Genomic DNA, 17923 nt, shown 5'->3' on the forward strand with positions numbered 1-17923 from the left:
TGTGTGTGTTGGAGGCATTCTGACAATGGTTCATCCCAGTTTCTTCCTTTTTTAATGATTTTCTGGAAAATGCATCTAAATCTGATAGCAATCAGTGAAATTAGTCCAAATGGATTGATTAGAGAAGCTTCCATTGATAGCACCTCCAATTGAGTTAGTTGTTGTCCTGTGTAGAGAAATTTTGGTTTTGCGAACATCAGCTTGTCCATCTTTGGATTCCACGTCTGACCTAGGATTTTTTGGGTTTTCATTTCGGCCTTGACCTCTTCCAGTGGGTTTTCCAAAGAGGTTGGTTTGTAGCTTGGGAACCTTGTCAAATTGAATCCACCTGTCAGCAAAACAGCTTCAATCTCATGTGCACTTCTGCGTGCCTCCTCCTCAGAGGGGTAGGTCTGTATGTAGAACAGCTGCACGATTGATTTGTACGCCTCTGGATGCTCTTGTTTGTGGTAATTTGCACGCTTCCGCAGATCAAAGATCGCACAGGAAGGTGAACATGCGGCTCCAAAAACAAGTCGATTGTATTTGAAGACCTTTTCTTTGCCATCTTCTGTCCAGAGAAAACGTAGAATGTCCTGGTCTTGCAGTTGTATGCCACTCTGCATGAATTTTGCTTCGATGTCCCCTGTGACTGCTAGTGAGTACTGTCTAAAGCAGAGAAGAAGGTCATGCAGGTTGCAAAGTAGATTAGTAGATTAGGTCCTGACAGCAATGCATCAGTGATTGAGATTCCCTGATATTTTGCAGCAGCGTTTTTGACTCTGCGGATTTTGTCCTGCTTCTGTTTTTTTGGTCACTGTGTAATGGGGAAATTACCAAACGGAGTGTCTGCAAGAGGCAGTTTTTATCAGTCTGCAATTGTGATGCAGTTTTTATCCAAATCCTTTTTGATTGTTTCCTCGTAGCGATCTCTCAAGTTGTTGTCCCTGTCGTACTGTATTTAAATAGAGTAGCTTCTTGCAATGCGCGTGCGTTTAATTTTATTTAACTAGCGATTCGCGGAGCGAGATCTTAACTAAATTTCTTTGCGCTTACTTGCGGAGCGGGATTTACATGAGAGTTTGTTAACTGAATTTGAATTGCAAACTTAAGAGAATGAAATGAAAAGAAATGAAATGAAGTGCTTGTAAGCATACGTGAATGCGTGATCAGACATGTCTGATCACGAGGCGGGAAACCAAGAAGGAAATCATTAACAGATCACAAGACACGAACTGAATAAATATGAACAGGATTATCAAGGGCAAATAAATTGAACTACTTTACAACATCATATAAATTATACTGCATTGAACAAATGATGATATCTTTACGTATCACATACCCCTTACACCGACAAGGAAAATTGTTATAATACAATTTTCGAATGTATAAATAATAACAATATTTACAAATTAATACTTGGTCCCGGGTTATATAAGTAATAAAATTATTTTTACTGGTTATTATAGCTAAAAATATATATTAATAAATTAGAGTTTGTAATTAAAGCAATCTGTATGTGAGTTCAATTCCTAATGGTTTCACTCGTTGGTATCAGGATTTTTGGCCTCATAAACTGTTATCGAACGTACGAGGGTTGGAATGTCGATTTCCAAGAGAGAAGTATTTCGCGAAGCGGGTGGAGATACTTCTCCTATTCGTGGAGATACGTTGAATTCAGTCGGCAGCTGTTCAGCAATGTATTGCACTGTTTCGACAACAGAGCTAGATGGGGCTGAAAGTTTTCGATATCACACGCTTGTCGTGGACGTTTGGGTGGTGCTGCAATTGTGGAGTCAGGGGATGGACTTTTATATCCATTAATAGGAAGGACTGCGGCGAGTCCTGTCCGATGATCTTGATGGTTGTGTGGTGGCCGTTGTGTTTGTGGAAGAGGTTGTAGGTTCTTCGCTATGCGAAACGGTGTTTGCTTCTGGCTTCTGATTTCGCATCGCGAGAAAGTTGGGTATTTTAGGAATGCGACCTCGCATCGCGCGTGAGATGTTTGACTTCGATGAAGAGATCCCGCTGCCATGATCACGCTTGCGGTGCTTCATCTTTTTGTCCCCCTTCTGTTTTCTCGTAAATTCTTTTACATGACATTGAATCAACTCCTCCACCCACATTTCCCCAGATCTTGGTCCTCTGCGGTCCACGTATGCCTTCAATGGAGTTTGCCGCTCCAGTTGCATCCCGAATTTAGCTAAATCGCTATTTCTGACGGTCACCACAGGTTTCCCCGGCTCTTTGATGGTGGAGGTCGTTGGGCTAACTTTCAGAATATGAGATCCCGGGGCAAGTACCTCATATAATCCTTCGAGGTTTTTCTTTGATTGTCTCTTGCCATGAATTTTTCGCGCTAGATTTAGTTCGACCGCACGCTCTTTGAGGGGAGTTGGTCGAGTGGCCTTTGTTCGCAGGAAGCGAGATTCGCAATCGTTGCTAGCCCGTTCTCTTGACTTGGCCTCTTGCGTCGCTCGTGACATTCCTTTCTGAACCTCAATGTTACTGCGGTAACCATACAGCCATTTGTCGGCTGGAAAAATTTAGGTATTGTCGATATCATGCTCATTGATTGCCAACCAAACATTTTGCTTGATCATGACGAATAGATCGAGGAATTCCGTGATTTTCTATATACATGTCCAAAAATTTTAGAACATTAGGTCCGTTTGCTTTGTCATATATAAATGCAGTAGGATATTTGAAAAAACAATCAATAGCAGCTAAAAAATAAACTTCAGTTCCCTTTTCATCAGAAATCGGGCTTCCAAAATCAATTTCGATTTCTTGATTCGGTTCAACACAAGGTACATGAGGATGAAATTGTTTAGCAGGAATAACAAATTTAAGATTCTTAGCAATCACAGTGCAGGGCTTGCATTCAGTAGCCTTTACGATAAGTTCGCGGTGCATGTAGGGCCACCAGCAATGCGTAGCCATGCAAATCTTGCCCCATAAGCCCGGATGGCTTGCGTGTATATCCTCAGTTAATGCCTCTCGCAATACATTTGGTATGGCTACTTTTTCATCGATTCACACGCACACAGATCGAACGTGAAGGTCTCTCCAATGCGAATGTATGTAGGGGTTCAAGGCTTTTATACGGCTTTCGTTATTAGTCAGTATGCAATCCCTAACTTCTTTTAAAACTGCGTCCTTACTCTTAGTGATGCGATTAGAGATTTATTGAAAACCTTGGACACAATGTAATCAATTGTGGCTACAACTGGGCTGGGTGTGAGGGGAGTACTAGCATTAGAGGAATGAACCGGAGATGTTGGGGTTAATGTCTATAAAGGACTCGCGGCACGGGTAGTGTTATTCGAAGCTGTTCGCTGACTTGCGGTGCGGGTATTGTCAGAGGTATTTGAGAGCGGACTTGAAAGGCGGGTTGAGTTTTGACTTGAAGATTGTTGATTCGCGGCGCGGGATGTGTCATTAAAACGAACGCGAGTGATCCGCTTCTTAGAAGGCATGTTGTTATTAAATTGATTTATTGAATTTATTTCCGAAGAAAATTTAGATGACAATTTATTTCTAGAATTCGGATTGCACGACTGAATTGTAGAATGATGTGAGATCAAAGCGCTGAATTTATTTGTGGGTGGTGACTTTTAAAATTATTTGAGGAATGTCTCCTAATTGGCGGGAAATTAGAGTTAAAAATTAGAGTCTCGCGCAGCGCGAGAGCTAATTCATTCCGATTTTGGACTAATTGTTTATACTTATTTGTATTGTGCTGGGCGAGAGAAGTGTTAAGTGATATTTGCGACGCGGGGTCTACATATTTCAAATTGTTTATATTGCAAGTAGTATTTGAGGCTAATTTTTCGCGGCGCGGGGGAATTGTAATGATCATGTTTGCGTACTCGTGCTGCATGTGTGCTAATTATATTTGTCGCCTTATTGTTGGCCTCAATTTTGGGTGTGATTTGCAATGCGGGATCGTGTGTTTTTTATAATTGGTGTAAATGTGATGCGGGATGTGTTTTATTTAAATCTAATGAATTAATAGATGCAGAAATTAACTTGAGTTTTGCTACTATAAATTCCTTGTCATAATTGGAAATTTTTTCAGCTTGTTGAAACGAGTGTCGAGAAATATAATCCACCAGACCCATTCTCGCCCCCAGAAGATGTTCAATGTCAAATTGAAATGGTAGTAGACGACCTATCCAGCGAGTTAGTCTACTATTGTACGATTTATTCGATCTATTTTCTTTCATAATAGAGAGAAGAGCTCGATGATCCGTAATAACTATAAAATTTTTCCCATACAGATGGTTTTTAAAATATTCAGTCGACCAAACTACTCCCAATAGCTCAAGTTCATTCACTCCATAGCGCTCTTCGCATGAAATTAAGAATCGCGAGGCAAACGCAATTGGTTTCCACCCGTCAACTGTTAGTCGTTCGAGTGCTTTTCAGAGACCGGAGCGCCATGCATCACATTTTTTGCGTGTTTAGAGTTGCGGGTTATAGTGACTATTTGCGGTTGCGTTCGCGATGCGATCTTTTATTTCGTTAAAACACTTCTCGCGCTCCTCTGTCCAGATGAATTTCGATGTCTTTTTCAGTAGAGGGCGGAGGGGGTGGCTAACTTGTGCAAGATTTGGAATAAATTTTACGATATAATGCACCGATCCCGGAAAAGAACGGAGTTTCTTTAGCGTTTTCGGAGCTGCAAGTGCCAAAATTGCAGCTGTTTTACTTTAAAGTGATAAAATACCCGATTGAGATATATGATATCCTTGCCAATCGATTTCTAATTTTCCAAAGTGACATTTGGGAAGGTTTATTCCAAGATTTTCATCATCCAATCGTTTTAAACAATTCATAACATAACTTTTATGTTCTTCCAAAGATCCGTTGCTAACTATCAAAATGTCGTCTAGGAAACAATATGTACTTATTAGACCGACCAAAGTATAGTCCATTGCTTTTTGAAATTCGGCAGGCATATCCGTTAGCCCGTAAAATGCCGTTTGAAATCTGTAAGTGCCAGTCATATCACCACTAATAATGTCAAAATTGCAAAGATCTGCCGTATTAATAACTAAGTTTAACTGACTGTATGCATACTTTAAATCTATCGTTGAAAAGTATGTTGTGTTTTGCGACGCGGGAGCACTAATCTGTTGAGAAATAGATTCGACAAGCGTATCATTGTTTGGCATTTGATATTTATTCTTGTTAATGGCTTTGTTTAGTACTTTTGAATCGAGTGCTAGCTTTATCGTTTGGTCTTTCTTTACTGTAACCACTATTGGAGATATAAAGTTTTCGTCTGGGCAACTTGAAAGTTTAACGATATGTTTTTCATCTAACCATTTCTTAAGTTCAGTATTGATTTTTTCTTGTAAATTAATAGGGATTCGTCTACCTTTTTGATGTCGAGGTTGAAAGTCTTTATGAAATTTAGATTTTGCCACGTGATTCTTTGATCTTCCGATGCGCGATACCAGTTCAGGAAAAGCTTTTGCGATTATTTCTTTGAACTCTGGAGAGGAAATATTGTTGACACATATACCTTTTTGAGATGTAAATTGAGTCATAGCTAGACCAAGTCGATCGAACAAATCACGACCAACTAGAGATTTTAGTTCGTCAGCTACAATAGTGAAAGTTGCAGAGTCACAAGTCTATCCATTGCTCGTTATTGACGCTTGTTGAGTCTATCCATTGCTCGTTATTGAGTCTATCCATTGCTCGTTATCTTCCCTTCTACCGGGATGGGTTCATTCAAGAAATTCCGAAGTTGTGGTGGCATCTGTTCGCTAATCTAGAATGCGCGAGGACTACTTTGTACCACTTGCGATGCGAGTGAACGGTTCAGAATACTGCATGCACTACCTGAGTCCACGAGAAGGGTAGTGTTAATATTGCCGATCTTGATGGGCATGTTGAGCGGTTCTACTTTTTCTACTGAATTCTCGATCACCGCAACCGTGTTATCTTCTCCGCTGCTGTAGTCCGATTCTTAGAGCTCAACATATTGTAGACAATTTATGAATCCTCAGGATGCGGTTCTTCTTCTACGACACTCACCATCTTCTTTTTAGCATTTACTGGTTTCACTGTCTTTTGTTTTCTGCAAACTTTCTTAAAATGATTTAGGAGTCCAAAATTGTTGCATGTTTTGCCTTTCGCGATACATTTATTGCGATGTTTCGGAAGCCAAATCCGTCCACAATTAGAGAACTGAACCGTGTTGACGTTCGACGGGATGACAATCTTATTATGCTGCTGAATCTGATGCTGGTTTCGGATCCCCAGTTCCATGTTAATTGCTAGCTGTAACGCCTGGTGCGGCTCAACTGTTTGTTTGAGAAGTTCTTTTTGAATTTCAGGATCTATGAGGTTAGTAATGAGAAGACATCGCGTATCAAAGTTTCTTCCTTATTCTCGAAGTCACAGTTCTCTGCCAACTCCTTTAGTTTTCCATAAATGTGTTCCACCGTTTCTACCGGAAGTTGTTTCGTAATCAAGAAAACATGACGGTCAAAAGTTATGTTGCGAGGACGGATGAATGCCTCTTCTACGATTTTCCAGAAATCGACGGTTGTTAGGGTATCAATCATGATATAAGGGTTCTTGCAGTTGAGGATGCGGCGTCCTTCTACCCCGATGCTTAGATACAGCAAAGACACGGTTTTGCGATCCGCCAATGGCGACGGTTTGTCGTCACACATTATACCAACTTCTATGAGTCGTTGGCACTTGTTTTGCAAATTCATCTTTTGTTGCTCGTTGTGAGCGTGGCTTTCTCTCTCTGATTGTGCAGAAGCTCCGACTATAGTTTATTCGTATATTGGTTCGAGGGTAAGTTCCACCATTTTGGGTTTGGGTCCAATTAGTGTATCAAGGATGATGTTCTCTTTCGCCAACAGTGCCAATTTATATTGCACTCGCTATTTCTCCCAGCGGAGGGGAGGATCGGGTGTAGGTTTGTCCCAGAAAGAGTCAATTCCGAGTGGTGTGCGTTTAGTTGCTGGCTGCGCCATGTCGTACTCTATATAAATAGAGTAGCTTCTTGCAATGCGCGTGCGTTTAATTTTTATTTAACTAGCGATTCGAGGAGCGAGATCTCAACTAAATTTCTTTGCACTTACTTGCGGAGCAGGATTTACAAGTGAGTTTGTTAACTGAATTTGAATTTCAAACTTAAGAGAATGAAATGAAAAGAAATGAAATGAAGTGCTTGTAAGCATACGTGAATGCGTGATCAGACATGTCTGATCACGAGGCGGGAAACCAAGAAGGAAATCATTAACAGATCACAAGACACGAACTGAACAAATTTGAACAGGATATTCAAGGGCAAATAAATTGAACTACTTTACAACATCATATAAAATATACTGCATCGAACAAATGATGATATTTTTAGGTATCAAAGTCCCTGTCCAACCTCTGTTGCAGAGCGTGCCAATGAACTTTGGCCATGAAATAGGTGTAAGGGAGTGTGATGTCTTTTTTTCAGGAAGTCCAATCTGGTATCTGTCACCAATGTATTTTATGGTATCACTGAGCGTGAAAATAGCTTTTTTGTCATCTGAAGATTGTCCTTTGGATGAACAATGATTGAAAATCACTCCTGCAATTGCCCCGAAAAGCTAAGGGGGATCTTCCCCACGATAGTCTTTTCGTCTCTTGATATGATTGAAAAATGCTATGCTTGTGATGTTCGATTGTCCGACCCTCTTCTGTGTGTACATCTGAGAAATGGGACCTGTCAGTGTCCAACCAAGCAGAGTGTTGACTCCGTATGGGGCACCAGTTGTTTAATTTCTTCAAAGCAAGCATTTCAACAACAGTGGCCTCTCAGATGCCCAAAGAATGACATACCTCCAAAACTCTGTAACTCATAAAGCAAGTGATTCCATAAGTGTATACTCCTACAATAGAGACTACTACCATGAAGTCATCGCTAAACTGACCAGGAATTTTGGCAAACCACAGCATATTGTCGCTGAATACCTGGATCAATTGTAGAAGTAGCCTAAACCCAGACTAGACGAATCAAACACTTTTGTGGGCTTCTCATCTTTCTTCAGGAGACTGGTACACACCTTCCGAATTGACAACTTCGAGGCTGACCTCAAGTTGTTAGCCTTCTTGAGAATGGTCAGAGACGAACTGAACGCTAAAATGATAATCAGATGGAGTCAACATACAAAAACCGAGCATTGTTGCAAACTAACCTTACCCACTTCGCAGATTGGATTGAGTCCTACGCAGAAGCGTGCGAAGGCTTCTCCCTACAACGGAACCAGAGAACCAGAGTAAAAAAATCCTCTAGAAGGGAGCAACAAATGTGTCATGTCAACTCTGCTCACAAAACTACAACTTTGGTTGATGTCCCGAATACATTGAAAAATGAGTGCACGACCAACAGGGTTGTGCGAGGAGGTTCAATCTCTGCCCTAACTGTCTAAGAGGGCACCAAAAGGGTCTCTGCCAATCAAAAACACGGTGCCTTGTGGTAAAATTTCTTATTTACCTACACACCTAAACAATTCTTTCAAACATATACACACATATCAGAATTTAATAAAAAAAACTATATGATATATACGACCCTACTTTTTGGCCGGCCGATTTTTTCGTTGTACATAATTGTCATCTGTATTGTTACAGAGCCTGTCGAACATAAGATTACAATTTAAAGAATTTCGTCATCCCATGGGGTAAACAAGGTGTAAAGTTTCAGTAATTTTTGCCTTATCTTCTTTGTTGCAAATTTTCGATAATATCTGCGTAACTTTTGTTTTTTTTTTTGGTAAGTTTATTTGCAAACTGTTAACAATCGTTTTGAATATCGAAATGAGTACTTGAACCAAATTTGATCGTTTTTGCTACTGTTAAGCTTTTGTGGAAAGTGAGCCACCAAATTTTCTTGTTTAGCTCATTTCGTCCAAACTCAATGGAAGTACAGATCTGAAAACTGCTGAACCAATCTTTTTTTTGAATCAACATTTCTTTCTCGCGAAAGCAATTTTTACTTCAGCTTCCTATGAAACTGATTGCAAGGCCATTTTCGTTGTCCTTTTTTTTAATTTAAAAGGAGTCAGATTGTATTGAGGTGCCAATTTTCAGGTTTTCGTTTTTTTTTCAAATACGCCCGTTGCGTAGGTTTATGAACTAATAATTTTACCTCGTCCGCAAGGTTTTTCCGCAATTTTTTATTTTGCTCCTCTGTTTTGAACTCATTTTTTTTTGCAGAATTATGGCTTAGTCTCACTAATTGATGTTTCATTTTGGCTTCCTAAATAGGTAGAGATAAACATATCTTACGCTCTCATCGGATACCTAATGCCAATTATGTCATCAAATTTTTTTTAAATAATAGAATTGACAATTGATTGTAAGATAGCAACATTATTGACTGGTCCCAGTCTCTTTGAGGTGAAAACATTTTCAGCTAAGCCGTTTTAATCTGACTAATAGCTCTAACGACTTTGAATACAATTGTTTTGAAAACATCATTAAATTTTTCTTTTTTTCCAATGTTAATCTGTCAACTTGTAGCTTAGTCTAAATGATGCCCCTTCGCAAATGTTTATGTGTGGGATCCGTTTTTTAGTTACTTGCCTTTATTTATTGTTTTTTGGTCTCTTGTCATATTAAAGATAGCTCACATTGGCAGCTTCCTTTTGAAAAGAGATCCAGTTGAGCATATTTTATATTTTCAGTGCATATCTTATCGTTTTGAAGGTCACATTTTCGCAAATTTAAACTTTTTTGTATGTAGTTGATGATCTCTTTGTTGTCGTTTGACATATTCCGAATTTTGACAGCTCTCAATGGCTTTCTATGGAGGTACACATGAACTTAATTAATATCTTCAGTTTAGTGACCTTTACTTCATTTTTTTCAAAAAAATATTGTGCTTTTGAGTTTTTGTTCTTTTTGTCGGCTAGTTATTAGTCTCATTGAGGACAGATTCCATCAGCTTTTCAGTGCAGTACAAAAATTTTTGCGTAAAAAATAGTTTTGCCAGAGTTATGCCAGTAATTAATGTTTCTTGTTTTGCTGTTTGTCTTGTCTCGTTGTCTCATTAAATGCAGGAATTGTCGGTCATCTAATGTAGCATTATTTATTTCGTTTATTGGTTTGAGTTCATAACAATTTTTACTCATACACCAATAGTTTTTGAACAGTATGTTTTTCGAACAGTATGTAACAGAGAGTTTAAGTTGTTCTAATGTTATCGAGTATTTGTTTCTACAGAAGCTATAGAATCGTTTTAGCGGATTACTGAAAATTTGATCACAATGTTTGATTGCCTTGTTAGGCATTATTGTTGCCAGTATTTACCTATCAGGTTTTCCACGGATTATGTGAACAAAATCAGAGTAGACGACAATCAATTCTTGGTTTTAAAGCTTACTTAGTTAGCTTGTAATAACTTACATAGTAATCATAATAATAGATTAGCTCTCTATTGCACGCACTTACTTAATGCACTCAATTCAAATCACTACAATATAGCAGTACTTTATTGCATTTGGCACTTGAATCAATGCACATAAATTAAAAGCGGCTAGGCTTCACTTGACCATTCGCAAATCATATGACGCAGCGATACCTTACCAAATCAAATGTTTCCTCGAGTTCTCCAGCAAAAGGGTCCAATATTGCTTGCTTTATCAGTTGAAGTGATCAATAAAATCATTCAATATAAAGGAAACTTTTGATAACAGAAAGGCCTTAAAATACTAGACCAGTTTTGGTCAAATTCGCAGCAGCAGGCAGCAATTACAAATTTCCAAGAAGTTTTTAGTTAAGTTTCAAGTCCATAAAGTTTGCAGAAAACCGAGTTCGCTGTTCCAGTTTTAGACTGCTATTGGATACCGTTATCTAGTCTATTGAGTAGGTGTCACTTGTTCTTGGTCAATCAGTCAGTCCCAATCTTGAACTGTTAAGTCTCGTGTGAGTGAGTGAGTGAGTGGTGAGTATATAATTAATTTATGCATCCTCGGCCCCCTCTTCCTCTTCCTCGTCAAATTCTCCCTCCTCCTCGGCAGTGGCATCCTGGTACTGCTGGTACTCAGACACCAGGTCATTCATGTTGCTCTCCGCTTCTGTGAATTCCATCTCGTCCATGCCTGTGAATAACAACGCTTCACTTCAATAGCCAACACAGAATTAATGAAGGATCAAAATCTATGGATTTCCAGACAAGTCAAGTTGGTGAGCTAACAACTTTGAGCAGTTTTTCCACACAAACTTAAAAGTCACTAAAATCAAACAATGTTCCGAAATTTTAATTTCTTTAGAGAAATTTTATATCGTCGTTGAAGAATAATTATCTTTTTTGAAAATATTTCTCATAAGCAAACCAAAAAATTGCAAAGCTTAAGTTTCGTTAAGTTTATTCTTATTAAAAAGATGTTCTAGTTACCTTCTCCAGTGTACCAATGCAAGAAAGCCTTTCGTCTGAACATGGCAGTGAACTGTTCGCTGATGCGCTTGAACAGCTCCTGGATGGCTGTGCTGTTTCCAATGAACGTCGAAGACATCTTCAGACCACGTGGCGGAATGTCACACACAGCTGTCTTGACATTATTCGGAATCCATTCTACGAAGTAGCTACTGTTCTTGTTCTGTACATTCAACATCTGCTCATCCACTTCCTTCATTGACATTCGACCTCTGAACATGGCCGCGACTGTCAAGTACCTTCCGTGTCTGGGATCGCAGGCAGCCATCATGTTCTTCGCATCAAACATCTGCTGAGTCAGCTCAGGAACAGTCAAAGCTCTGTACTGCTGCGAGCCCCGAGAAGTCAGAGGGGCGAATCCAGGCATGAAGAAGTGGAGACGAGGGAACGGCACCATGTTCACAGCCAGCTTCCTCAAATCAGCATTCAACTGCCCAGGGAATCGCAGACAGGTTGTCACTCCTGACATTGTAGCTGACACCAGGTGGTTCAGGTCTCCGTATGTCGGGGTGGTCAACTTCAAAGTTCGGAAGCAGATATCATACAAAGCCTCGTTATCAATGCAATAAGTCTCGTCCGTGTTCTCGACCAGCTGGTGGACAGACAAGGTAGCGTTGTAAGGTTCTACAACAGTATCGGACACCTTAGGGGAGGGTACAACAGAAAAGGTGTTCATAATTCTGTCCGGGTACTCTTCACGGATCTTGGAGATCAGAAGGGTTCCCATTCCAGACCCGGTACCTCCTCCCAAAGAGTGGGTCAGCTGAAATCCCTGGAGACAGTCACAGGACTCGGCTTCCTTTCGTACCACGTCCAAAACTGAGTCGACCAATTCTGCGCCCTCAGTATAGTGGCCCTTAGCCCAATTGTTGCCAGCACCAGATTGTCCTAAAACAGATGAGCACCATCAACAGACTTCAATGAGCACCTTAAGATGGCCTCGAATTTACATATTTTAGACCTAGTTCTAAAAAGTGAAAGGTGCCGAATATATTTTTAAAAAAACTGCTTATCCGTCTTGAAAATGAGCAAAACCAATGAGCCAAGCAACTCACCAAAAACAAAATTATCTGGTCTGAAGATCTGTCCAAAGGGTCCGGATCTGACAGAGTCCATGGTGCCTGGTTCAAGATCCACCAGCACAGCTCTGGGCACGTACTTGCCCCCTGTGGCCTCATTGTAGTACACATTGATCCTCTCCAGCTGGAGGTCTGAGTCCCCATGGTAGGTGCCAGTTGGATCTATTCCATGCTCATCCGAGATCACTTCCCAAAACTACAACAACAACTATAAAGGCAAAGATAGTAGTGATTTGTAAAACAAATGATCTATCAAAGCAGTAGTGAAAAATTGAATACAGTGATTATTGAATACAGTGATTATTGAATACAGTGATTATTGAATACAGTGATGATTGCTGTGAAATCACTTATCTAAGATATCTAATAATGAAACTTCACAACCTCAACATTCAACTTACTTCTAAAACATTCAAAAAACATCTTTATTAAGTAGATAGTGATTTTTAGGTATAAAGTTAATTAAACGTAGACCAGTCAATTTACTTATTTCAAATTTAAACTTCTTTTTTAACCATGGCAACAGAAAAATTTTTTGATGCTAGACGATTCTCTTATCTTAAAACCCATGCTCCATCTCAGTCTATCAAAGAATTGCTTGATAAAACTGTTTATAATGATAATTGATACCCCAAAGTTAAGTAACTAACCTTAGCTCCAATTTGGTTTCCACACTGTCCGGCTTGCAAGTGAACAATTTCTCTCATCTTTTCTGGTCGTAAATAATATTGCTTTCTAGTCAACTGGAGGAATATTACTCAACAACGTAAGCAGAGGAGCACAACTATATCTGAAATGCAGAGAATGCAAAAATGAAGATTTATTGAATTACACGATGAGGAAAAATAACGGATTCTATTTTGACTGTGCTTATGATTAATAAATAATCAATCGACGGTAACCAACACAAAACAACACGCGGGGAGGAAACGCAACAAAATTTGCTCAAAATTGCTTAGCAACTTCAGAAGTATTCCACACATATATGCAACTTGGCATGAACACGCACAACAAAGATGAATGATAAAACAGGTGAAAACTGCAATTAACAATTAATGACCCAAAATATACGATACCAATGTAAAGTACGCGTATGAACAGATTCCAAAACAAACTTATATTGTGAATATAACCTGGGAAAAAAGGAAAAGAAAATATTTACACAACAAACCAGTCTTTACTGAGCTGAACGCGTTACTGCTTCAAAAATTACAGCCAATAAACCCAATAAATTCATGAAACCTGAGTATATTACTTTGCACGTAGATATAGGTCTAAACTAGATGGACCCAATTTTTACTGCGAAAATTCCATTTCCTAAAATCCGCGCAATCGTTGTTATCTCAACATTATGAACCACAACTAACAAAAGCGCTTTTCTAAAAACGGTGTAAAAGCTTGGCATATAAAAATATAGCCGGCAGATTGCCGGAAAATAGCCGCCGTTGGGCCCACTGACCGACTTTGGTATTGAAACAGTGGTATTGAAAATAAAAATTGGTAACATTCTAAGTGTCAAAAACTGTTCTGCAGTTTCATTAGATTCGATAAACAAGGTTAATTCACCCTGTAATATGGAGAACATTAACCTTAATGCCATTTAGCAGTATACTCAAGAAACTTCCATAGCTTAACGAATTAGGTCTTTAAACATCAATCATTTCAAAAATAAACGGTACCTCAGTGAATGAACATGTTGGCTAAATAAACTCATTGCACTCAGTCAACAAATTAGATTCACTTATTTCTCATTAGAAACCAATGAAAGCTGTCATCAATGAGATTAAATAATAAAAACACAACAAGACAAACAAATTTCATTAAAAACTCATAACTTGCTAACACTTTTTCGAAACAAATAGCGTAAAAGTCACAAAACAATCCTCAATAACGACCGATAAGTCTTGTCATTATTGAGATTAAGTTAAAAACAGTCTTCTACAGCCTTCTACAAAATATCCTTGATATTCCATTTTTATTTTAATCCTTCCATATCAGTTCCCTATGCTTTCCTCTCCACTTGTTTATTATTTTTGTGACTGGGCCGTCTTTACACTGTCTGGAGGGGAACAGCTTGGAGTGCAGCATCCGTCTAAGTGCTATTCATCATCCCATATTTTCTGACCTACATCCATCGTTGCCGTATGGAGTACACGGCCCTTGATATGGCAGCAGAAGAGAGAGAGAGAGAGAGAGAGAGAGAGAGAGAGAGAATAAATAAAAAAAATCAAATATATTTAAAAACACTATCAGCCGCCGATTAAACCTGTCATTAATGCGACTAAAAGATAAAAACAAAATAATGAACAAGAAAATTTCACAAACCTCAAAAATTCGATAATGTTTTTCTTTGTAAACAATAAGTGTCAAAGTCATAGAAAGCATTTATTTTCATCAGGAGCAATAAAATCAATTAATTTAATCATATTAGCAATCTATGAAATCTGTCCCAATGATAAAAGGAGAGGACACCAAAAAGTACAAGAGAACACAAAAACCAAAACAAATTGAAAAAAATTTCGAGCAAACGTATCGTCAACGTCATGAGCCCACTAGCTATTAACTCGAATCATTAATAACGTCCATTTTTGCCTCGTTTGCAACTAATCAGACCTTTCATTAATGATAACAAGTGACAAGCCAACAAAAATTATAATAAATAATAAACAAAAAATCAAACAATCACAAATATTTCATGACAAAAGAATTGTCGTACTCATAAAAAGTCATTAGCTGCACGTTGATAAATTCAAGAAATTGCAAAGATGCGGAATTAGAATAAGTAATTATCATAACAAAAGCACTCGAGAGAAAAACAATTAAAACATTTCTTCAAAGAGCAATTTACCACTCCAATGTGAAGGTAGTTTCAAAAATAATCACTCTTCAAACCTGCTCGATTTTTGCGGCCTTTACCTCTTGAGGGTGACTAAATTCACCACTTAAATTAGACTTCTCACTGACGCGGACAAGCCGAAAAAATTTTCAACACATCTTAGAATTCTGGAAATGACGCCAAGTAGAAAATTAACCACAATAACTAACATACAGAAATCAACCTCCCACTTATTTAAACTAATCATCTTTGAATATTACGAGAAAACTTAACGTTAAAACTTTTTGACTATTTTAAGGTTTCTGAGAATTTAACTAAGTTGAGATTTTTTAAATAAAAACCTCAAAATAGTTCCAACCTTAAGATACTATAGCAACAAGCAAAAAAAAAACAGAATAAATAGTACTAAAATAGGAAACGAAAATCGGCTTAACGTTTGTTTAAAAGTACCGAATTATCTTCAAAAAAGAATTAAAAAATATATCAATCAAACGGAAAGACAACGAAAACAACTAATTGGAACAACAGAACTCCCAAAATGCTTTAAAAACTGGAGAATACAAAATTTGATGAGAAGCGCATAGATAGCAAAATGTTAACAATTATACAAAACTTAATTCAAAAGTGTATTATTTTCTTCAGATAGTCAAAAACTTTTCCCAACACACTATTACCATATTATATGATTGAGACAAAACACCTTCAACTAGAAACATACCCGGCAGATTGCCGGAAAATAGCCGCCGTTGATTCCCAAAACTCTATTGGGATTGAAAGGAAAGAAAACATCAACAAAAATTGATTTTTGTATAAAAACATTTTAAGTGCGATTTATTTTGATGTCATTTTGTAATTGAACATACTCCTGTCTCTCACTGAGAGGCTACAGGGTCTAGTAGCAATACCAATACTCATTATAGATACTAACTAAAACTTATGAGAACAAAGTTCAAGTACCGGGCATCTAAAAATGGGCTTTATGGGTTTATCCCGTTTCTATTTCTGACTTTGATTTTTTTATACTGACTCTTCATTTTGAATTGCTTTGCTGAGCAGCTGCTGTTTAAAAGGACTTTGAGCAGAATGACAGAAGAGTGAAACTAGCCTAGAGAAGTGAAAAAGATTTCACGCAAAAAGTCTAAAAAGCGGCAAAATGAGGTAAAGCAAAAAAAAAGTTCGACGAAGTAAAAAAATAGGAGCGCTATAATAGCCGGCTGAGAAGATGAGGGCGGTTATTATTAATTGGAGTCTAAAAAAAACTGCTTTATTCTAAAAATATTAAACTAAAAAACTGCTTGAACAAATGTCAATCAATAATAAGACAAGAACAGAAAACCACTCTTTTCGTTCAACTTTTCGGCAATATGACCAAACCACTTTGCTTTCACACAATTTTCTTCCTGTTTTAAATACACTCCAACATAAATACCAATAAAAAGACGCTCCACCAATACTCCTCTTCGACGAGTCGCAAAATCTAAGAGAAAGCCACAAGTTGCCTCTGTTAAGAAAACTACCCCTTAAATTACCTGGATTCCTACAAAAGCAAGCAATAAAACCATAATCAAACCACAAAATAAAAAAACAATATACCAATAAATCAACTAAACAGAAACGAGAAAAGTCACTGATTTATTTCTATAATACATGTAGAATAAATACCAAAAATGTTTCTGTTTCTATTGCTAAATAGCTTTAAAATTCGAAAAAAGCTGCACAAACCACAAGAAAATCATTAAACTCCAATTAATTACAAAAAACTTTGCTAACTGCACATGCTCAAAAATAATTGAGCCTATTCAAACCACTAAACCAAAACAAAAACTTTTTGAACAAAAAAGCTGCTTAAAGAATCTGCACGTGAGAAAAAAATTTCCCTCGCTTACAGAAAATTTTTCACGCGTCAATTTCTCGCTCTCTCATAAAACAGCAACTTAAAATACTCTTTTCGCTCCACTTCCTAAATTTGTTCAATACTTCAAATTTTTTCAAGGTTTTCATTTCCTTCATCAAAATTCACTCCAAAAAACTGATTAAAAAACGCCTCCATTACTTTTCAGGTCGTAACAAGACAGCCCACCAATACGGTCCAAAAACCAGGGGTTGTAACAAAAACAAAGCGCCCAAATAATTGGCGTTGCGAGGCTGGCGGCGGTTATTAATAATGTCTGGATTCAAAAAACATTAGACAAAACTATTCATTTTTTGAGCAAGGAAGAAACATTCTGGTTAAGCGGTCCATTCATATAAAGAAAAGTAAGGTTAACCTACCTTAGAATGAAATGCTGGTTGCACTTTTCACGGGTAATGTAACACCACGGGCTTATTTATAGATTACATGTAGTATATATATTAAGTCTGGCTTGCTCTCAGTGGGAACTTGAGTCAACAAAGCCTTTCCTCTTTTGTTAAAACATTGCCTACATGTCCATTAAAACAGAGGCAGAAATTTATTGATTACAAATACCACAAAGCGCACGCCAGAGAGCACGTATGTTGGTATTGAAAACGCATACAAGTGCTCCGAGATTCTAAATATCCGAGCACAAAAATCAAGAGAACAAAATAATTTTAGTT

At 38.0% G+C, this 17923-nt stretch overlaps 1 protein-coding gene across 1 annotated transcript; it reads right to left on the minus strand.

Moving 5' to 3' along the window:
* Window positions 1–10338: 10338 nt before the first annotated feature.
* LOC142349571 (tubulin beta-4B chain-like) lies at window positions 10339–17641 on the minus strand. Its single transcript, XM_075401219.1, has 5 exons — window positions 17618–17641; window positions 13161–13300; window positions 12487–12706; window positions 11393–12319; window positions 10339–11096 (listed from the first exon to the last, which is right to left on the minus strand). Exons 2-5 carry the CDS (start codon window positions 13215–13217, stop codon window positions 10957–10959), a joined length of 1344 nt encoding a protein of 447 aa, XP_075257334.1. The 5' UTR covers window positions 13218–13300; window positions 17618–17641; the 3' UTR covers window positions 10339–10956.
* Between the last annotated feature and the right edge of the window lie 282 nt (window positions 17642–17923).

Source organism: Convolutriloba macropyga, chromosome 11 (genome assembly GCF_964194025.1).
Source record: "Convolutriloba macropyga chromosome 11, txConMacr16.3, whole genome shotgun sequence".
NCBI lineage: Eukaryota > Metazoa > Xenacoelomorpha > Acoela > Convolutidae > Convolutriloba > Convolutriloba macropyga.

Coding starts and splice junctions, on each gene's coding strand:
- LOC142349571 (XM_075401219.1), bottom strand. CDS start 13,217: ATGAGAGAAATTGTTCACTTGCAAGCCGGACAGTGTGGAAACCAAATT. Junction 12,707..13,160: donor GAAACCAAATTGGAGCTAAG/GTTAGTTACTTA, acceptor TTGTTGTTGTAG/TTTTGGGAAGTGATCTCGGA. Junction 11,097..11,392: donor GCATTGGTACACTGGAGAAG/GTAACTAGAACA, acceptor TGTTATTCACAG/GCATGGACGAGATGGAATTC.